This window comes from Penicillium vulpinum (assembly GCF_028829585.1).
Source record: "Penicillium vulpinum strain IBT 29486 chromosome Unknown utg000001l_segment0_segment0, whole genome shotgun sequence".
Classification (NCBI taxonomy): Eukaryota; Fungi; Ascomycota; class Eurotiomycetes; order Eurotiales; family Aspergillaceae; genus Penicillium; species Penicillium vulpinum.
In genome coordinates this window covers 253,573-274,821 of record NW_026643241.1, presented here as the reverse complement: position 1 = coordinate 274,821, position 21,249 = coordinate 253,573, and the positions used below count along the sequence as shown (strand labels likewise).

General features: G+C 46.3%; 9 protein-coding genes across 9 annotated transcripts; 4 read left to right on the top strand and 5 right to left on the bottom strand.

Annotated features, from left to right (window-relative positions):
* Positions 1 to 20: 20 nt before the first annotated feature.
* Positions 21 to 474, top strand: N7479_000108 (Major facilitator superfamily domain general substrate transporter; the record flags this gene model as incomplete). The annotated part of the gene is made up of 3 exons (XM_057247806.1): positions 21 to 188; positions 244 to 325; positions 389 to 474. 3 exons carry the CDS (start codon positions 21 to 23, stop codon positions 472 to 474), a joined length of 336 nt encoding a protein of 111 aa, XP_057112238.1.
* Positions 475 to 3,789: 3,315 nt separating this feature from the next.
* On the top strand, positions 3,790 to 5,988 carry N7479_000107 (aromatic amino acid ammonia-lyase; the record flags this gene model as incomplete). Its single annotated transcript, XM_057247805.1, has 2 exons — positions 3,790 to 3,962; positions 4,035 to 5,988. 2 exons carry the CDS (start codon positions 3,790 to 3,792, stop codon positions 5,986 to 5,988), a joined length of 2,127 nt encoding a protein of 708 aa, XP_057112237.1.
* A 189-nt stretch (positions 5,989 to 6,177) lies between these two features.
* N7479_000106 (uncharacterized protein) lies at positions 6,178 to 7,642 on the bottom strand (the record flags this gene model as incomplete). Its single annotated transcript, XM_057247804.1, has 5 exons — positions 6,178 to 6,340; positions 6,397 to 6,923; positions 6,977 to 7,027; positions 7,078 to 7,356; positions 7,403 to 7,642. 5 exons carry the CDS (start codon positions 7,640 to 7,642, stop codon positions 6,178 to 6,180), a joined length of 1,260 nt encoding a protein of 419 aa, XP_057112236.1.
* Positions 7,643 to 8,227: 585 nt separating this feature from the next.
* N7479_000105 (uncharacterized protein) lies at positions 8,228 to 9,378 on the bottom strand (the record flags this gene model as incomplete). The annotated part of the gene is made up of 3 exons (XM_057247803.1): positions 8,228 to 8,541; positions 8,594 to 8,670; positions 8,720 to 9,378. The coding sequence occupies 3 exons, from the start codon at positions 9,376 to 9,378 to the stop codon at positions 8,228 to 8,230; spliced, it is 1,050 nt and encodes a 349-aa protein (XP_057112235.1).
* A 553-nt stretch (positions 9,379 to 9,931) lies between these two features.
* N7479_000104 (Thioesterase) lies at positions 9,932 to 11,181 on the top strand (the record flags this gene model as incomplete). The annotated part of the gene is made up of 2 exons (XM_057247802.1): positions 9,932 to 10,638; positions 10,707 to 11,181. 2 exons carry the CDS (start codon positions 9,932 to 9,934, stop codon positions 11,179 to 11,181), a joined length of 1,182 nt encoding a protein of 393 aa, XP_057112234.1.
* Positions 11,182 to 12,454: 1,273 nt separating this feature from the next.
* Positions 12,455 to 13,240, bottom strand: N7479_000103 (uncharacterized protein; the record flags this gene model as incomplete). Its single annotated transcript, XM_057247801.1, has 3 exons — positions 12,455 to 12,652; positions 12,717 to 12,889; positions 12,961 to 13,240. 3 exons carry the CDS (start codon positions 13,238 to 13,240, stop codon positions 12,455 to 12,457), a joined length of 651 nt encoding a protein of 216 aa, XP_057112233.1.
* A 1,308-nt stretch (positions 13,241 to 14,548) lies between these two features.
* Positions 14,549 to 16,214, bottom strand: N7479_000102 (uncharacterized protein; the record flags this gene model as incomplete). Its single annotated transcript, XM_057247800.1, has 3 exons — positions 14,549 to 15,215; positions 15,276 to 15,644; positions 15,706 to 16,214. The coding sequence occupies 3 exons, from the start codon at positions 16,212 to 16,214 to the stop codon at positions 14,549 to 14,551; spliced, it is 1,545 nt and encodes a 514-aa protein (XP_057112232.1).
* A 345-nt stretch (positions 16,215 to 16,559) lies between these two features.
* On the top strand, positions 16,560 to 18,241 carry N7479_000101 (uncharacterized protein; the record flags this gene model as incomplete). The annotated part of the gene is made up of 5 exons (XM_057247799.1): positions 16,560 to 16,973; positions 17,024 to 17,616; positions 17,669 to 17,780; positions 17,832 to 17,991; positions 18,048 to 18,241. The coding sequence occupies 5 exons, from the start codon at positions 16,560 to 16,562 to the stop codon at positions 18,239 to 18,241; spliced, it is 1,473 nt and encodes a 490-aa protein (XP_057112231.1).
* Positions 18,242 to 19,580: 1,339 nt separating this feature from the next.
* On the bottom strand, positions 19,581 to 20,949 carry N7479_000100 (polysaccharide lyase family 1 protein; the record flags this gene model as incomplete). Its single annotated transcript, XM_057247798.1, has 5 exons — positions 19,581 to 20,135; positions 20,193 to 20,289; positions 20,362 to 20,487; positions 20,550 to 20,693; positions 20,750 to 20,949. 5 exons carry the CDS (start codon positions 20,947 to 20,949, stop codon positions 19,581 to 19,583), a joined length of 1,122 nt encoding a protein of 373 aa, XP_057112230.1.
* Between the last annotated feature and the right edge of the window lie 300 nt (positions 20,950 to 21,249).

The following is a 21,249-nucleotide window of genomic DNA, read 5'->3' as shown; positions in this document are numbered from 1 at the left end:
ATAATGCGATGTACAGCATTATGCAGCCATTGACCTATATCTATGTCACTGAAATATTCCCCTTTGTACACCGTGCCAAAGGGATTGCTATCTTGCAGTTCTTTACACGTGGAAGCACTACATTTAATTCATTCGTGAACCCTATTGGTATGGATGATCTTGGATGGAAGTTCTATCTGGTTTATGTGGTAAGTATGCCTAGCATTGATATCCCCAAGGATTACTAAATTTAACTTGTGGCAGGTCTGGCTGGTTATCGAGACGAGCATCATCTTCTTCCTGTATCCCGAGACTAAGGGGCCAACCCTTGAGGATATTTCACACAGTAAGAACTCTTCCCAGCCTTCAATCAATACGCCGTACATCTCGCTAACTTCCTTGTTTAAAGTCTTTGATGGTCCTAAGGCAGGCGGAGACGAAAAGACAGGAGATGATGAAAAACAGGAAAACAGGAAATTAGCCACGTTGATATAAAGGCAGAGATAAAGTCTGGCTAGCAATTCTTGATTGCTAAGGGTCCCTTAAGGAAGAAAAATCTATGTTACTCGATTGGTCCAAAGTTAAATCTGTATTAAAAGAACTTATGATAAAAAAAAGCCCCCTGGTATCCTTAGATTAGGAACAGAACAAAGGCGTCTGCATGGTTCAGAACTAAAATTCACGTAGTACGTGAATACAGGACTCAAATTGACAGATGACCGCTTGGGGATCAAGCGCTTGTATATTTTAAGGAAAATCCCAGATGTCCTGTGACAGTAGTTAACTGACGCTGGCTGGGAGCTTGGCAGCAAAAGTATTTTTTAGAAGAACTCGGCCACCAGTATTTGCCGTAACTCTTTGGTTTTGATATTCTTTATTCGACCTGTTTACCCCAAAAATTGAAGACTCTCCTCGAAGAGAACATATAAAAAGCTCGAAATCAAAGGATTCTACTCTCTCTTTGCAGCATATATTGCCATATGCATTTAAATGGTGGCGCTTCTTTCTCCACCCTCGTACTCGTACAAATAGTACCACGTGCTATTGTGTGCAATCGACCAAGATACTCCCATATTGAAGGGCGCTAATACCTGAAGAGATGTCCACTTTGCTTTCCACTTTGGGATGAAATTTAAATCAAAATCTCACAGTTTCCGAAGCGATCATTCCCAGGATCATGCTAGTAGTGCTCGAGTGACAAAAAGGTTCTGGATACTGTACGGATTAGTGGCTGTGTATAGACTGCGACAACGCCCACCAAAGTGGAGACACTTTTAGCGTCGCCAAGACATATGCGGGCACTCTTGGCAAGGTGGATACTGCCAAGAACTAGTTATGTACATAAAATAGCCTAATAGGGTAATTTTTGCATTAGTTTTGCATAACGGTGGGCGATGGGCGTCAAGTTTCAAAAGGCCCACGGGCCGTGGACACTTTCTAGTGCCCATGGACGGGCGATGTCGCAGTCTAGCTGTGTATCTGTAGTGAGCCGGGGGCTGGGGAATAGGGGGCTGGCCAGGTCGTGGTAATAACTGGTAGGCATTTACCAGTAATTAGTAGTAGTTTTTGGTATTTTTTGGGGGGTTACCATAGGAGGGTTTTGGGGGGGATAAAATTGTCTGACCTGGTGAGCTTCTCACTAGGTCACCAGGTTATACCTAAGTCCTTTCCCAGACTCTACGTCCAAAATCCCCTGGTTATTACTAGGAATTACTAGAAAATAGTGGAATCATATTTTCTTTTTGTGACCTGGTGACCTGGTCGACCCACTTATTACCAGTGAAAGGGAGAAACAGGAAGCACAACACAGTGGCCCGGTACCAGGTCTACCGAGACCACCTTACACCAACGCACACTCCGATCAGCCGATGCTGACGACAATGGTGAAGACGACGAAGCATGGCGTCGCGACCCGAACCTGTTTGTATACGACCCGCCGGCATAAAGCGAGATCGATGCGAACCTGGCGGTCCTGGTGATACAGGGACTCGGTGACTCGGGGGAGCCAATACGAAAGGAGAAGTGGAAGGGGGAAGTGAAAAGTGCAATGCAGAGAGAAGGGGTCACTCTGCGCCTGCGGGGAATGCAGGACTGGTCATCTACGGATGAATTGACTTTCTTTACGTTTATTTCTTTTGTCTTGTTTGCATGCCGGCCGGTTTGTGGCCTTACAATTCAGGTTGCCAGGACTCGTTATACTGGGGATGCACAGCCATTTGGCGTCGAGGAGCAGGCTCTAGAACGCTATCCCCGCATAGCAGCATGTATGTAACAGCGAGCTACATCGGGTTAATGAGAACATCATCATCATCATCATCATCATCATCAATTACCAGTGAAAGCTACATCTGGAGCTGTATAAAATAGTTACTAGTTATTACTAGTAGTATAAAATTAGTAATAATAACTAGTAATAGATAACTAGTTATCTATAGTTATCTATAGTAATACCTATATAATACTAGGTTAATAAGAGATAATTATAAAGGATAACAATAACTAGAGAGAGATTACTAGCAGTATATAGCTATAATAGGCGAATAGTAGCTATATCTAGTAATAGCTAATTGCTAGAAACTATATATTACTAGATTAACTATTATACTAAGATTTAATTATCAGGGACTGCTAGGAGTATATATAGGTAGTGCTAGTATTAGTTAGGATATGCGAGCTTTTATCTACACTCTAATATAGATATATATATATCTCTAATCTACGTATATAATATATATCTTAATTAATAGTTACTATAAATAGCTAGTATCAGTCTAATATAGCTACGTGCTACTATTAATACCTGAGAATTAGGTCTTATTATAATATTCAATTTGAAAATATACAGTTTCTAGTAATTAGCCCAATATAGACTGCGACATCGCCCGTCCATGGGCACTAGAAAGTGTCCACGGCCCGTGGGCCTTTTGAAACTTGACGCCCATCGCCCACCGTTATGCAAAACTAATGCAAAAATTACCCTATTAGGCTATTTTATGTACATAACTAGTTCTTGGCAGTATCCACCTTGCCAAGAGTGCCCGCATATGTCTTGGCGACGCTAAAAGTGTCTCCACTTTGGTGGGCGTTGTCGCAGTCTAGCCCAATATAGCTACGCACTACTAGTAATACCTAAGAATTAGGTCTGAACTCTTATTATAATAGTTAATCTAGTAATATATAGTTTCTAGTAATTGGCTATTACTAGATATAGCCACTATTAGCCTAATATAGCTATATACTACTAGTAATCCCTAGTAAATAATTCTTAGTATAATAGCTAATCTACTGCTATATTATTTACTAGTAATTACTCATAGTAAACTTAGCGATGACCTGGTGAACTGCTCACCAGGTTAGAAAAAAAAATACGATTCCACTATTTTCTAGTAGTTCCTAGTAATTACTGGGCTACTAGTAATAACCAGGGAATTTTAGACGTAGAGTCTGGGAAAGGACCCAGGGATGACCTGGTGACCTGGTCAGCTAAAAGGTACATCTGTCGAAATTATCACATGAAATTGACATCTTCGGGAATACCTATTATTTACTACTAACTACCAGTAATTACTGGTAAATGCTTACCAGTTATTACCACGACCTGGTGACCTGGTGACCTGGCGAGCAAAATGCCTGGGGGCTGGGCATGCGGCCGCTACCTAGAGCGAATTGCTAGAGGCAGGGGCGGACACTCTTAATTTAAGCCCCTCCCTCGGCCTGCGTTGCTTTGGGTCGCTTTGATTGCCATTTACCTCATTTCATGTTCGATTTAATCCACTCCTGAATTATTTTCCCCTGGAATATCTTGCGACCATGGGCGAAGTGTCCCCACCGTATCAGAATGGATACAACCATCCTAAAGGATCGGGGTATATCAGCTCGGTTCTGGATTCATGTACCCAGCTGGACGAGACTGTCCGCTGTGGCCAGAAAATCGTACTTGATGGGCATTCGCTGGACTTAAGCTCAGTTGTTGCGATTAGCTTGTATGTGAATTCCTCGCACCGTCTTCTTCCTTGAGACAGGTATTTGGACTGGACATTAACAAACAAATTAAGACACAAAATTGCGACCAGCGTCACTAACAGCGAAACTGTGCTATCTCAATTGGAACGCAGTGTAGATCTACTCGCGGAAAAGCTTGAAAAGGGGGAAGTGATATATGGAGTGACTACTGGATTTGGAGGGAGCGCTGACACTCGCACTAACGAGTTTGCCGCCCTCCAGCAGGCATTAATCCAGCACCACCATTCCGCTGTGGTTCTGCCTAGAGACCGGGAATCCGGGGCAAGCTCAACGCGACTGGAAAGTTTGAAAAGCCATGCAATGCCTACTCCCATTGTTAAGGCGGCTATGGTAATTCGCTGTAATTCCTTACTGCGAGCACATTCGGCCGTTCGCATCCAGGTTGTTCGAAATATTCTTGCTCTCCTCGCTCATGATATGACACCAGTGGTACCGCTGCGAGGCAGTATTTCCGCTTGTGGGGATCTTACACCTTTGGCGTACATCGCTGGGGCGATTGAGGGGAACCCTGATATAGCGATGAATTGCGGGGAGGGTCAGAACCATCGAATCATTCCGGCCAGTCAGGCTCTCCAGGAAGCAGGGTTGACCCCGCTTGAATTCGGACCAAAGGAAGGCCTGGGTCTTTTGAATGGAACTGCATTCAGTTGTGGTGCAGCCACTCTAGTTCTGTTCGAAGCAAATCAGCTGGTCATTTTGTCGCAGTTGCTCACCGCGATGGGGACAGAGGCTTTACTGGGATCGCGATACAACTATCATCCGTTTATTGCCGAGGCTCGACCTCACCCCGGCCAACTAGAGTCAGCCGCGTTCATTTTCGAATGCTTAGCTGATTCCAAGCTGGTGCGTGGCGCGGATCCTGATGAGGAAGGCCTGGCACAAGACCGGTATGCACTACGCACATCGACGCAGTGGATCGGTCCACAGCTAGAGAACCTCGCACTCGCACTTGAACAAGTCCAAACGGAACTAAATTCTACCACAGATAACCCACTCCTGGACCTTGCCGAGGAGCGCGTTCATCACGGAGGAAACTTCCAAGCAGCAGCGCTAACATCAGCCATGGAAAAAACCATGGGTGCGATGCAGATGATTGGTAAAATGATCTTCGCGCAGTGCTCGGAGATTCTCAACCCGATGCTTAATAAAGGACTGCCACCAAATCTCAGCGCTGACGACCCCAGCCTGTCGTTTGCGTTCAAGGGTGTTGATATCAACATGGCCTCATATATGTCTGAACTGGCATATCTTAACCATCCGGTCAGCAACCATGTACAGTCCGCAGAGATGCACAATCAAAGCCTGAACTCTCTGGCTTTCATTGCCGCTCGTTATGCAGGCGACACTGTCGAGCTCCTGGCGTTAATGTCTGCGACATACGTATACGTTCTGTGCCAGGCCTTAGATCTTCGTGCTATGCATCTTGAGTTTGTGTATCAAGCTCGCAAGGATGTAGATAATGCAAATATGCAACTATTTCAGTCGAGCGATGCCGGTTCCCACCTCTCATACACCCAAGAAACCATCTGGAAAGAACTTATGAGCCACTGGGAGAGAAATAGCACTAGTGATCTGCACAAAAGAAGTCAAGTTACAGCCACTGATTCCTTGGGTGTCGTCCTCGATCTTCTGGGTGACGAGGTGGTTGGGAAAGAACTTCGAGAATGGAAGAGTAACGTTGCCAATATTTTGGAGACGAGGTACGAAGCAAACCGAAAACTTTTCTTCCAGGGCAAATCAGCCGCACCGTATCTCTGTAATTCATCGCAGAAGCTCTATGGGTTTGTGCGTCAAAGCCTTGGGGTGGCCATGCATCGGGGTCTGGTGGATCATCCAACCTACGACTCCGGCGAAAAAATTGTCAAAAGATCAATTGGGTCGCATATCGGCAAGATATATGCAGCTTTACGGGCGGGTGAGTTTCGTGAGGTTATTCTGAACTGCTGTGGCAATTTTTCAATAGGGGGGCCACCTAATGGAGTTTGAGGGGCCTGTCAACTGTCATGTGTCAGTTGAGTATTAAGGATATCATGGAGACAAGTTAATTTCTGCCTATTTTTATATCATAAGGTTACAATAGACCTCATTTTGATGGGTCCATCTTGCTTTATTGACCTCTTGAAATTTACTTCGTAGATTCTCTAATGATACCTGCATTCTTGAACTCTTCGCATATCAGCCCTCCCAAACCACCTCCATAATGGAGAGATATGATTTAGACGGCTGGGATATTTTCGTAACCTTAAATCGCGGGTCTGTATCTCTAAAAAGAGATTTCCAATCATCAGGTGTGCGCTCTTGAGCATTCTGCAAACCAAGCATGTACATGTCGTAGTCCCTGATTCTTTTTATCAGTATTCAGTCTCATAGCCCTAATAAATATTGAGCTCGTACCGTGCTTCACGCTCTTTCAAGTAATGTGCCTCTCCATAGCCAGGAATGATGCGATCATTTAGTACCACCTTAGCCCCGGGCTTCAATGCTGGTATTAAAGCCTGCAGGATCTTCCGCGCATATTTATTGGACCAGTCATGTAGCACATGACGCAATAAATAAACATCAGCGCCATGTACTGGTTGGTCTTGGAAAAAGTCATGGGTTTGGAAGCGGATACGATCCTGCGGATTAGCCTGCAAAACTTGTTCAGCCTGAGAAATAACCTCAGGGCGATCTTGTACAATGCACTGAACTGTGGGGCAGTGGTCTGCGAGTGCACGGGCGATATGACCGATACCACCGCCGACATCGACCACCGTGATATCTCCGGATCCAAAGGGGAAATGATCAATTAGATACTGCGGAGAGTAGCCAGGCAGCTGAGCGAGCCAACTCATGGCTGTGGCAAATATCTGCGCACGTTCAGGCATGTTGGCGAGGGCTTGGAAGACCGGGAGATCAGTGCCATTTTGTATACTCCATCCCTGCTGCTATTAGCTAACTTGCATTATAAATAACTAGTCACAGGAACTCTTACACTATGTTGTGGCTCTTCGGAGTCTTTGTTTTGCGATACAGCTTCGGCAATCTGGGATATCAGCTTGGTATGAACGTGAGCTTGGTGTACTTATCGCATACTTTAAGGGCACCAGGCATGGTCTCGCCAAGTCCAACGAGCATCCAAGAACGCATACCCTCATTCTCCGTTAGAATACGGGAGCCCGCTGTGTGGATGAAAAAATCAGGCTTTTCTTGGAAGAAGACATGGTAGGTAGCGGCGTGAGACATCAACCGGCGAACAATATTCTCATTGCGATTAACGCGCCGTGCTAGATCTTCGATGGTGGTTCCCTCACTTGGAAAACTCTCGAAAATCTTCAGGCGAATCAATGCCAATATACTCAAAGAAGGGTTACGCTAAAGAGGTTAGTCAGTTTGAAAAGTACGATTCCCATTGACTCACCAATTCAGGGCTACCCAAGAGTGCTGGATCGGTTAATAGATCACGTAGCTCATCTAATAAGCCGAGGAGCTTCATGCGTGCGGCTAAGGCATTTGAATCCGGCGCATCGGCCTGCAGCACGGCGGGTAATCCATGTTCGAAAGAAGGCTCGGGAATTCCCTGCGAAGACAGATCGCCCACTAGGCTACGAACAACCTCAGCAATTTCAGTGGCGCGACTGGTGAGGTTTGCACGGTCCATTGAGAGTAATGGTGAGAGGTATACGGAGTATGTTGGAATTAATTTTGCTTTCACTCAAAGGAAACCACCACTTCTTAAGGGGTAGCACTTGCAGGCAGCACGAAGTACTTCGGCCATAAACCTCAACCCATATTCTTAGCTGCTCGCTTATACAGTTATGGCATGGTTCTTTTGGAACAATGCTCTTGGATTTGGGGGCCACCCTCAGCCAAGCCCAGAACCCCTTTATTAAAAACGCGCTATTGTATGCCACCTGCAACCTGATGAGACGACACTAGGGCTTCTATCTACGTTTGACATGGGTTGTTTTTCGAAACAGGGGTTATATTTGAATGTTGGGGGCCGAAGGATTTTCGTCGTGTGATCACCGTCCTAATTGGCTTGAATTCCACGTTAGCGTGGTAATAATTTGATGAGAAAAACAGGAATTATTGGAATGAATGCTTTCTACGATGACAAAGCACCAAAAAAGCCCAGTATTGTAACTATTGGATACAGTAAAGCATATTTATATTTCATCTAGCGTGACTGTACGTAACTGTGGAGAGAAATAAGAGAAGCAAAGCAAAGAAAGAAAGTCGAAAATCAGGAGAAACTTGCGGGCTTAGCTAACTTCCCTCCATTATTCCTGTCAAAACTGAGAGAGGATGACGCATCTTCTTTGAGTTGTTGCTCAAGTGAGATCATTTCAACTTCAAGTTGGTCATCGGGGCCCTTGCGCTGCTTGTTGGAATTGATGGAGTAATACTCATTGCCCTTGAAGCGTGAGTCGCTTGAGGAGGAGCGCGTCGTGAGATTCGTGCAGGCCTTGAAGAAGGAAGGTATGAAGGGCAAAAGGCCGACCATCAAAACGAAATCGTTCTCGATACGATTCCAAATGCCGAGTTGGGCACAGAGATCTGCGAAGTTTAGGCTCAAAATTGGCAAGTGTTAACTGGGAGAGACGCTTACAGATGAGGTCCAAGGGACCTGGACCGGCAAGCAAAAATGTCATATGATAGAGCTTGACCACTGAAAAAGCGAAAGCTCTGCTTGGATCAGTTTTGAGCTGTGAGTAAAGGAGATGGTTTTACTTACACCAGACCCAAGCTCATAAGTCCGATTGTACTGATTTTTTTCCAGCGGGGCATTTGCAACTTCCAAACCACAATGGCTGGATATATGGAGAAGGCAATATTGATGAACGAGGAGACACCGCATGATACGCAGGCGTAGGTGATTTGGATCGAGCGAGGCCAGCACTTGGCCGTGGGGTATCTGTAGGGATCCCATTGTCCGGCTACCGGGTTACACATTACCCAGGTTATTATAAAGCCACCAACTGCCAATACGTTGATTATCACACAAAGACCCCAGATGATAATACGGAGCCATGGTGCCGGTCGAAATAGGCGAACAAGTAGAATAGCGACGCAGACTTTCGGAAGCTCTATGCTTAAAAAGGACCAATTGTTCGTCAGGATTGCCCAGAAAGCAGCCTTGGGGACGGTGACCGGTAGATTATTTTCGTCGAGATCTCTCGCGGCATTCAGCGCTACCTGAAAAATGGCAGCTTGCGCGATAGCAAAACTCCAAGAAAGGGTTAACATGAGGTCTTCCCAGTAAGACTTCTGAGTTGTATGACGTAACTGCGCAAACATGCGCATGAAGAATAGCACAGTGCTGATGCCTGTGAACGGCCATGTTACCGCAGAGGCAACAATGGCGATGTGATCGATTTGCTCATAGGTAGCCATAGTTGGAGTTGCTGGAAGAGGAGATGGCAGTCATGATAGGAATAAGTGGCCTGTTTGTATTCTTGAATAGTCTAAACGGAGGGGATCGTTCTGAACTTTTGAAATTCATTCTCTTAGTCGGCCAATGTATGGCTAATTGGCGCGCCTAGGTTGATGTTTGCGTGGCCCCCGGCAGGGGTATTAATGCATGATGCATGTGAGCGATGTAACCAAATTTGCTCAAGCGTGCCTCCTGTTATCTTCAAGACTAGGTCCCGCCCCCAAAAGGCGTATTAACAAAAGTCGATTTACCCAATTGAACATGTACATATACAGAAATGGAGTAAATTTTGGCTTGATTATTGAATAGATTCAAGCCTAGTGTCAAATTCTGCGCTAATTAACTACCTGTAGCGATAACTGAATGATGGTATAAGGCTAAACAAGCCGATGCCGCTGTGTCCCCTGTTTCCCATAAAGATAAATGAATGAACGCATAATACTTTGGTCAATTGCTCCTTTTAGTTACTTCTCGTTTCATCCTTTATCTGTTAAAGTGCCAATGATATCAAATATGAATCCTGTCTCGGTATTCAATATCAGATCTCTTCTAGATCAAGTAGCCGTCTTGTCTGCTGGAATTATTGCCTACCCTGAAGGCGATCGAACTGATCCGGTAAAGCTTAGCTATGCCGAATTGCGCAATCAGGCATTACAGAGAGCATCCTGGCTGCAAACGCGTGAGGAATTTCGCCCGGGGGGTGTCATCCTTGTTCATTTCCGGCGTCATTTGGATAATATTACATGGTCCTGGGCCACTATCCTAGCTGGTAGTATTCCAACCCTATCTCCTGCTTTGGTTAGCACAATCGAGGGCCGTAAAGCCCATTTCAAACATCTACACAATTTATTGCAAGATCCTTTGCTGCTCAGTCGTCGAGATTTACTTACAGACTCGTTCGGGGAGAACGAAATTCTACGTACTGTGGCAGTGGAGGAATTTGAAGATTATGGCCTCAAAGAAACGGAATCCGACAGTGCTACCTACAGCCAGACCAATGGAGACGGTGAGGGTCATGCCAACGACAGTGATGTAGCTGTCCTCATGCTCACTTCTGGGAGCTCTGGAAATTGCAAGGCCGTGTGCCTGACGCACCAGCAAATGTTTGCCTCAATTCGTGGGAAATTGACGGTGATGCCTGTTAGCAATGGCAGTTCCGTGCTCAATTGGATCGGTCTAGATCACGTTGCCAGTCTAATGGAAACACACCTTCTTTCTATGTATGTGGTCTTCTTTCTATGTATGCGGGAGTCGAACAGATTCACATCAAGGCACCCGAGGTGCTCAGCAATCCACTGCTATTCCTGCGGTTGCTATCCAAGCACAAAGTCAGCATGACTTTCGCCCCGGACTTTTTCCTGTGCAAGCTTCTAATGATGTTGGATACGACATCCAAAGAGGCTAAGCAAGAATTTGATCTGAGCAAACTACTCTATTTGGTTTCTGGCGGGGAGCCTCACAATATCGATACTGATGCGCGAGTCACAAGGCATTTACAAAGCCTGGGAGTTTCACCATCAGACCTCATCACCCCGGGTTTTGTTATGACTGAAATTTGTGCAAGAGCCATTTATGATCGCAATTTTCCTGATATCGATATCAAGGCACAACGTGAAGATGGTGCTCTTGGCTCCAGCATTCCAAAAATCGAGATACGGATAGCGCCTATTGACGCAAACGAGCCCAGCCCTGGAACCCAGTCCAATAGCGCGGACAGTGGCGCAGCTAATGGCGCCGGCGTGCTGGAAGTGCGCAGAAGATAGAGGCCGTCGCTTGGCAGCTACAGTTCGCGCTACCTGGTGATCAAACAACTTCTAAGATAGGGAGTATGAGCTATGACTCAAGACTATCAAGCTATCCATAGATGCTACCAATTCCAATTGGTATAGAAGTATTTGTATCGATACATTATAGATATAAGCGCGCTTGTCTTTTGCATTGATTATTTTCAGATTTGCGAAATTTTCAATCCTCCGGTGCCATGGTCTAGTGGTATGACGCTACATTGTGGTGAATTCTGTATCAGCCCCGGTTCGATTCCGGGTGGCGCCATTTCATTTTTGTCCCTTTCATTTTTTTTTTTACTTTCCTCATATCTTGTAACTATCTTGTAAATATGAATCTTACCTAAAAAAAAAGACCCAATCGCGGGTTACCTAGGCTAAATCATCTCTCCTGATAGGAGTTTAAAAAAACGCTTTCTAACTTCGCATAACTACTATGTAGTTAGCGTAAAGACATAGTTACTCTGTAGACTATGTACATAATTCATAACATCTTAACTTGACTTATTACAAAATGTGGGTTAAAATGTAGAAAAGAAACCCAAGGAAATCATAGTTATCAGCTCTTTCTTGTTTTGTTTAGATCGTCCCCGTTTTCTTTTCTTTTGAAGTTGAGAGTAGTAAAAAAGTAAAAAATAAAAGAGATTGGCGCCACCCGGAATCGAACCGGGGCTGATACAGAATTCACCACAATGTAGCGTCATACCACTAGACCATGGCACCAGATGATTGGAGGGACGGTAGATTTTGCTTATATGAATCCTCAACCCTTGTCCTATATATCAAGTCCACTGTCTGTTGTTAATCTCCTACTAACCTTCCGCACCGCCACAATTGCAATTCGTCCTCACTCACCCTTTTACTGTCTTCTCATAATGGCTTGCTCTCATTGACCTTGTCTCCTTGTCATACCTCACACCTGGACTACGCTCCTCTACAGCTACGGATCCAGAAACAAACGAATTTCAAACTACTACAGGTATGTAGATAGTACAGTACTGTGCTCAACCTCGATTTGGCAATAAGATGTTAAAATCGATTGACTCCCTAGCAAGCCCTTCTGAATACACAACGTAACAGCGTAAACATCCAACCTAACCATAACAAATTGACATCAAACCCGATAGATAACACGGACGTCAAGATCACCAGCGCTCAACTTGTCGTCAGTGGGATGTCCTTGCCCGGCAAAACGCACTCGAAGAAGTTCGATATTATCGCCACATACTACGTCTGCCTTTTTGGGGTCCTCTTACTTGGCTCGGAGAAGAATTTGCAGATCCTTCGCATTCAATGATATCTTGTAAGGTGCATGATTCATTTCTCGCCCTGTCGTATGCGGTGACTCCTTAGAGATGCTACCTCCGTCCAAATAGAAGTAGTCTTTGATATCGTAACCGTAGTATGTCGTGTGACTTTGCACGTAGTTATTGAAGCTTTCCTGCTCAAGCTGAATAAAATTTAGCGATTCTTCTCAGACGGTACATATGTATATATTTGAGAATTCAACTTACCGATACAACACGGAGCCTCAAATCAAGCTTCCCCAAAATCCTATCTTCGTCGCCGCAGTCCTGAAACACATACTCCTTGCCAACTTGAATTTTGCCTCCAAAAGCAAGTTCATGGACAATTATACCATTGTACATGCCTTGATAAACTTGTTGTTCCACGTAGACTTTGGGATCTATATGGTCTTCATTATGTATGTAACAAGGAAAGAAACCTTTCTGAACCGGTATCCGGGGACTTGGTTACGCTCTGAATCCGTGTCCCAACTACTAGTGAAGATAGTCATGGGAAATGTCGGGTTCTGGCCAAAGGCCTTGACCATCTCACCCAGTGAGCCTCTACGCGTGCACTCGCCCTGGATACAGTCCTGTGACTTTCTAAGCCTGCGCTGGGCTTTGTTCAAGGAATACGATGTCGGTTTCCTTTTAGCCACGCGATTTCTAGTCGCAGATACATCGCTGTGAAGCACCGGGTTGCCATATCTGTCCACTTCATGGACTGTTGCTGGTTGTGGTGTGATTTTCATGATATTTCCTTCGAACACTGCTCGTTTGCAGTCTTTTTGCGAGACGTAACGGGGATTGTAGGCGAGAAAGGCAGAACCTTTTCTGAAAGGCCCCTTTTATGAGCTCCCAGAAATTGTTGCACTGCCCAGCCGAGGGCAGGGGGAAGGCTTGCGGGGCCAGTAGCTGCAGCTGATGGTGTCTATTTGCAGACATCCAGATATGTACGCGCCCACAAATGACACAAACTAATTATAGTACTCGATTTATCTAGAATTAGAATCCTGAGACGTTGCTAATACACAGGGATAAACAGCGCTTCCTGCCGGGCGATGTCCAGTGGATAATGGTCTCGCTCACGTCCATTTCATAAAATGGGTATTTCAAGTCACGATGTATTCTCTGCGGAAATCGTCCAATCTCTTCAATCTGTATGATTTATAATGAATCACAAATCACTCCCGACCTATAGGTTATATGTAATTTTCTAAGGAATCTTCGGTTAATCATTTCTTCCCGATAAGCGCCCACGGGGCGTGGCGTCGACGGTAGCGCCATACTATGCATGGAGTTACGACCAATGTCTAGGTGGAAACACAATCTTCTAATTCCAAACCATGCAATTCTATTAATATCGTGGTTATTTTATCACAACCTCCGTTTACACCGTATCGGACATTGGGTCACAGATACAACGATAATTGGCTACATGAGCCAATACGAGGCCACAGTATAGTTCGGGTTGGCATATTGACTTTCAGTTTAGACCTGCTCCTGTGCATTCCAATGCGTATTTTCTATATATCCCTCGGGTTCGTGTTGGGTCCTCTGTGGTTGCTCCAATACTGGGTCTGATTAGTATCTATGGTCTAACAGTGGGATAGGAGGGCGTAGGAATTAAAACCCTGACACATTATGACAACCAACTAGCTATCATAGGTTGTGATAGTTTTTTGTTAAATTCGCTATTTATTTTGGATACGTATCCGTATCCAACTACAGTTTACCCTAAGCCCCATAATTGTAGAGAAGGACCTCAACTTAGCCCACTATATATATTTGGGACACTATGAGAAGGTACAGTTACAACTCACCATCTTGGCATTGATAGTCGGTGTGCGAATTCAGCCTACTCAACAAATATACGTTGACTGGAACGATCGAAATATCCGAAAATAGAAGGTAAAAATAAGAATTATGCAAGAGGATTAGAATAGAAACAAGGAATCCAGTTTAAAACATGGACGCAATCAATGTCCGCCAGCAGTTGCTCTAGACCCTCCATCTTTTCAAGCCCTCGTCAATCATCATACGCTGTATCAATTAAGACTCTAGTCAACTAATTTTTGATCTGGTATAGCCGTTTGTCCTTCGGCGCCCCATTCAATGTTTGTATAACCATGAGCGACCAGGTAGTCCTTCCACTCCTGGTCACCATGATCGAGGACTGTATCGCTGTCCGGGAGGACAAACCAGGCCAAGCATGCCCCGAGAACGGCAAACCCTGATCCAATGAGAAAGACAGCCTGGGTGCCACGAAGCTCGTCATCGCCCCAACTAGCCATGATTGGCTTGAAGACTTGAGTTCCAATTGCCGCCCCGGCCTTACTACAAGCAGCAGCTAATCCGACTGCATGGCCGCGAACCGAAGTGGGAAAACTTTCACTGGCAGTGAGAACGATTGTGGAACCTGGGCCGATCTCTCCGAGGGTAAGAAATATCCCGTAGAGGACGATAAACAGCGGCAGCTTTGTCTGGATCGGGCCTAATGCTCCTCCTAGGATGAAACCCAGAATTGCCTGAAGGAAGAATCCTAGTGCCATGGTGCGGCGGCGGCCAATACGGTCCGAGAGAAAACCACCGATGAATGCACCGGGAATATAGAAGCAATTTATCAACGTTCCCCAGGCCATTGTGAGGGCCAAGGAAGAGGTTGGATTTACCCGACCGACGATGGTAGATGAAAACAGGCCGAAAGGATAGGAGATGTAGTTATAACTGATGTAGTCCGTGTGGTTAGCCACAGCAATGTAATTCCGCGGGGATCGAGGTGCTCACATGAACCACGAACCGCAAACGCCCACCAGCGGCCGCCAATACTTCTTGATCGCTAGCCAATACGGTAGCCTCTGCTTTTTCATAGAGCTCTTGCGATATGCAGAACTGACGACCATGCGATAGCGGAACCAGAAAATCGAGAGAGGAGGAATGGCTCCCATGGCAAAGGAGATTCGCCAGACTGTTTCATAATGCTTCACTTGTTGATGGAAACACAAAAGCAAAAGTAGTGGCACCAGGGCACCGAAGGCAAAGCCAAGGGAGGCCGACAAGTCAGCAATCATTGCGAAAATAAAGCCTCTTCGCTTACGAACTCCTGGAGCTTCATCTGTGGCTTCAACAGCACCCGCACCTGCAACGGGGTACTCTCTGATTACATCAGATTAGCGGACTGCAAGATATAATAGACAGCAAGGAAAAGTTCACTCACCCTCCCGCGCCAACACCTGCGACTCCTCGAGCTATGATCAGCATCCAAAACATGCCACCCTCAGTCACCCCACTAGCACCGGCACTCAGTGCAATTCCCAGGACCAAAATTGTTGTTGTTAGAACAGCACCACTCTTGCGGCCCAGTTTATCGGCGATGTAACCAAATGAGAGCATTCCAATAATCATGCCGACTATAAATGCGTTGGATAGGCGAGCAGCTACATCTGTGGTCAGTGACTTTGGATAAATAACCGCCATGATCAACTCAAGGTTTCCGATGATCGCAGCATTGAAGCCATCCGAGCCAATCGCAAGGCCACTGAAGACAATCATCATGACTGTAGAGAGGCGTGAGTAGCCTCGACCGTTGTTTAGATTATCTGTCGCATCTTGGCAAGTCGCACCTGGGGAGGGTGACAGTGAATTCTCCGTTTGAATGTCTACTTCTTTCGATACTGGGTTCTTTCCACACGTTTCACGTATCTCGACTACCGTAGGCTCACTCATGATGGGAATGTCACTTTCTGCAGATTGCTAGCAGATTCGGACATGGCCCGCACTTTATAATAATACATCCCCGCAACATCAAAGACCTGATTTCTCCGATATCTTTGCACTTGTTGCAGCTTACTGCACCAATCAAGGGGCCACCAAGAAACTGGCGACGGAGAAACTGCGGAGTAACGCCACAGAACTTGGGCTTTGGCGCTAACAAGACGGGAAGGTGAAGCGAAAGTAGAAGAGTCAAAATGAGACAACAACCCCCACTCAAAGACCGAGTTTACGAAGGAAACCGCTTTGATTGCCTGAGGAATTCTCGAATTCTCCTTGTTTGATCCAACTTCTCGGGTCATGTCGAAATTACCCTTCAGCACCGTGGGGGCTAAGCCCCGTAATCGCTTCTCTGCTCGCAACCTGGTATTGATTATAGCCGGTGCTGGTCTGTTAGTCACGACTTACAGTTTTTCTTGTCATTCTTGGTCACTCGGATGTCAAAAGCCCCTCGCGACTGGTCAAAAAATATGGAATGACGACAACCCCGACCGCATGAAAACCTTCCAACAATGTGCAATTAACAATCTTCTCGAGACGGGTCTTCCATTCATGAACAACGTCGCGCCAATTGCAGTTGCGGACTTTGAAGAGCGACGGGATCGATTGGCGCAAGCACTGGTCGCCGAGGGAGCTGATGCCTTTGTGGTGGAACCGGGGTATACATTCAAGTATTATGGCAACGTGAGCCAGCCTGAGTGGGAAGTGTGGGAGGTAGGATAACTTTTCAGATCTTCATAGACCAATTACACTGACCAATGTAGCCTGAAGAGCGCCCTTTTTTGATGGTGGTACGCCCAGTCCACGATGGGGCCACAGGCAACGTCAAGGCTAACACCACCTTTCTCTGCCCATCTTTCGAGGTTGAACGCGCCCGTCTACTTGGAATGCCATTCTCTGAGGAACTCTCAATCGTCCCCTGGGAGGAGCACTGGGATCCGTACGCCGCTCTCTGGCAATCTGATGTGTTCTTAGGCCTCGATCGACCCGCACGCCTGATGGTGGACGAAGAAATGCGAGACTTCATCCAGCGCGGACTTGGATCCGCAGGATTTGATGTAGTCGGTCTACAGGGCCAGGTTGAGGAAGTTCGACAGATTAAAACTGCTAGAGAGGTTGATATTTTGCGCGCGGTAAATACCGGAACTGTTGAGGCGGTGCGACAGATGAGAAAATGCCTCTACCCAGGGTTGACGGAGAATGAAATGGCTGCTGCCCTCGACGATGCCCTTCGAGCCGCTGGAATGGAGCCCTTCTTCGACATCGTTCTTTTCGATGAGAATGCATCCAACCCACATGGTGGAACCAATGGGACTAAGGTTTTGGAAGACGAGACCTTTGTCTTGATTGATGTCGGGTTCGTATCCCCCAGAAACAGCCTCAAATTTTGTCATCTAACCCCCTGATAGTGCACATCTCTATGGATACCCGTCAGATATTTGCCGCACATTTTTCCCTCCGTTCTTGGAGAAGCCTTCCAAGGATGATGTGCTTTCACCGCGCATGAGTGAGAAGCTGAAAGTGAGTTGCTCTAGTTTCTTATTTATATCTAGATCACTGACCTGGGTCAAGGTTTGGGATATCGTCTTTGAGGCGCAAACTCAATCAATTAATCAAATGCGCGAGAACATGACCGCAGCCAGTGTAGACATTGCTGCACGCGACGTGATCAAAGTCGCTGGATATGACGGAACCTTCACGCATCGCGTGGGTCATGGTATCGGAATCAAAGGTCCCATTTTATGAAACCCCGCCATTCAAGTTTAATAGACTGACCACTGTAAACAGCCCACGAAAGCCCGTATTTGAACAAGGGAAATACAGCGAGCTTGTTAAAGACCGGCATGGCTTTCACTTCGGAGCCCGGAATCTATCTTGTGGATAAATTCGGTGTGAGACATGAAGATGTGCTTCTCGTTCAGGGAGACAAAGAACCCCAGATTCTGACAGGAATTCGAGCCAGAGGCCCTTGGGAACCATGAATCGCTACAGTCCAACCGAAGTGCATCGGATTGGAAGTAGACTGTCAATAGAAAAATCAGTCTATAAAACGTGCCGGGCTCAGGAAGACCCGCCAGTCTCCCCATGGAGTGAGCTAGCACTCATCTCGGTCTCCAATTTCCCGTTTCTCGTTTCCAGCGAGTCAGGGTCATCATCTACGCAGATCCTCCTGGCATATTACTAGGATATCATCTTGATATCGCGAGGCCTCCAAGAATACACTGATGTTACCATATTTAAATATTTTATTGATTCACTCCGTGACATATTATCTTATTCGAAACTTTGACTTTACGCTTATGACTCTTCGTTGCCTCGTGTAACCAGATTCGAAGCGAACTCTTCGGCCCTTGTCCTCTCGGACTATAAGCAGTCCCTTCAATTTGTCCAACATCCTCCATGCTATGTAGACACACAACCTGATCCTTTGTATAACACTCAGTCCTCGGTTTCAACTTGGTCTCATGTAAGTTAAAACCATCTACTGTTCCAATGTGAACAATACTAAGTCCCAGATATACCTCGCCGACACCATACATAAGCGAACCACACGTCCACTAAATAGAAGAAGTTAGCCATTGCGTTTCCGGACACGATTGTTCGAGACTGAGTATAGGATTTGAGTTTCTCGCGGCAGCGTAGGTGTCTCAGATGGGAGTCTACAATTATGAAATTGGAGGCGAACATTGAGGCGGTAATTTTGCGGAACGTGGCAGAGGAAGGTGTCAACTAGGCGGGACCTTCGGTTGGCTATAGTTTGCCATATAGTATGTTAGTGTTGTGCGATTATTGAAATTGATGTATGTGTTATACGCACAAACGCAAGTTGTATGGCGCCGCAGTAATGTAGCTGTTGCTTGATGCTCTTGAGACCAAACGTCATATTCTATCGTATTTTAGTATTTAGAGTTATGCATATTCATTGAAGATACCATACCTTGCTTCAGACCGGATTTCTGTCAGTATGCATATATTTTCGGTATTATGCTTTATACACGAGGTGAACGTAACTATCTGAGTCTAGACTTAATTTGGACGAATAGACTGAGGTCAATTAAGCAAGGAATGCAGGTCTTCCTAGGCGCGAGGAGGCGCCGGGGGCTTGATGGGGGCAGAGAGTTGGGGCAGCGGGGTGGGGAGAAGCCTGGTGCCCAGGTGGGGACCCGGGGACGGGCGCGTGGCAATACTTAATACTAGTAGTAGTATCTATAATTTCCATACATAACTTATGCAGATCACGTGGTTCTATTGTTATTTGCATTGTTTACAAGAAAGTTTGACAAATTCCCCAACATAAACCTTTGGAACGCACGACACTATCTACAAATTACCCTGGCCGGCGCTACCAGCCGGGTCGGTGCTAGCAATAGATGCAGTAGCAAGAGTTTCGCCCTTCAAGTTCTCCAGAACAGTAATGGAGGAGCCGGACAGCGTGCCTCCGCCAACGTTGGCGACACAGGAGCGACCGATGTAGGACTCGCAGGTGCCGGAGGCGGTGTCGGCGGAAAAGAGGGCACCTTCGAAGGAGGATTCCTCGAGAACAGTTTCGACGTCAGAGAAATAGTTACCTTCCGCAAGAACGTAGCCACCAGAGCCAATCTCGAAGGCGTGGCCGGAGTTGTCGTCCCAGTAGTTGTTGATAGCGTGAAGGTAGGTGTTTTCCTGGATCTTAGGTGCACGACCACTAGTCTTGTAAAGGTAGTTGCCCTTGAAGGTAACCTTGTCACCGGAGCCGGTAAGGTACACATTCCAGTAGTGGTGACCGTCGCAGGTGGCGGAGTATTCGGATTCACCATCAATATAGTTGTTGGTGAGAGAGACACGGTTGTCAGCTTCAGTGCCCAGGACGTAGTGTTGACGACCAATGCGAGCAGTCTAGATGATAAAGTCAGTCCATGTGAATCGCTAGGAAGGTCTATGGGAGCAATGTACGGTAACGTGGTCGATCCAGACTAGGTCAACTTCGTTGAGGGTGATGGCATCACCACCCCAGACATACTGGGGGTTGATGTCTGTAACAGCGATATTCCTATGATAAACCAGTCAGTGTGGATTTTGAAGAAGCTTTCGTGCTTAGAACCAAGACAGGGATTGAACGCACTGGATAATGATGTTCTCCACACCGTTGACAATGCGTAGACCACGGCCTTTAATAGTACCACTGGTGCCCTCACCAATCAAGGACTTGTTAGAGCCAACGGTAATACCGAGCATACCGGCATTGTCGCTGGAGAGACATGTTAGCTTCGAAGGGCATGGCAATTATAGCCTGAGTGATGGAATACTCACTAGGTGACGGTAGTGGTAGCGGCGTCAGGCTCGTAGTTGGTGCACCAGTCATCCTTGTTGATGGCAACCTGGCAGCTGGAGGCAGTACCCCAAGGGGTACAGCCCGTGCCCGTGGTGGTGCCCTCGGTACCGGTGAAGTCGAAACTAGTATTCCGCGATTGTCAGCCGTTATTTATCCACGGCAAGGGCTCTGTACTAACGTCTTGCTCAGAACAATGACACGGGCCTCATCATCACCGAGGTAAGAGACCAGCTCATCGGTGGAGGTAGGGTAGACAGGGGTGGCATCACCGCCACCAGTGGCGGAAGAAGCGAAACCCTCAGGAGTGCCTGAGACACCGACAGCGGCGACTTTGGAGGCAACAGCGGCAATAGCCGTGAGAACAAATGCGTACTTCATTTTTGAAGTTAATTTAGGTGGTATATAAAGAGTGACTGTAAATAAGACAAACAAAACTATGAAGCGAAAAAAAGGAGAGCAACGAAAGGAATGGATGAGAGATAGACAATCTTGGAGATAATGTTTACTTATATAACTGGGATTTTAGGTTAGTTATGTGTGCTTAGCGGCCGTTTGATGCCTGCCCCTTAGCTCTACAAAGTACTCGAGTAGACTCCGAAATGAGAGTGGATGTGGTCTCGGAAGCCGTGAATGAGAGGATCCCGACGGTGGACCTACCACCGCCGATCAGTCCGTGGC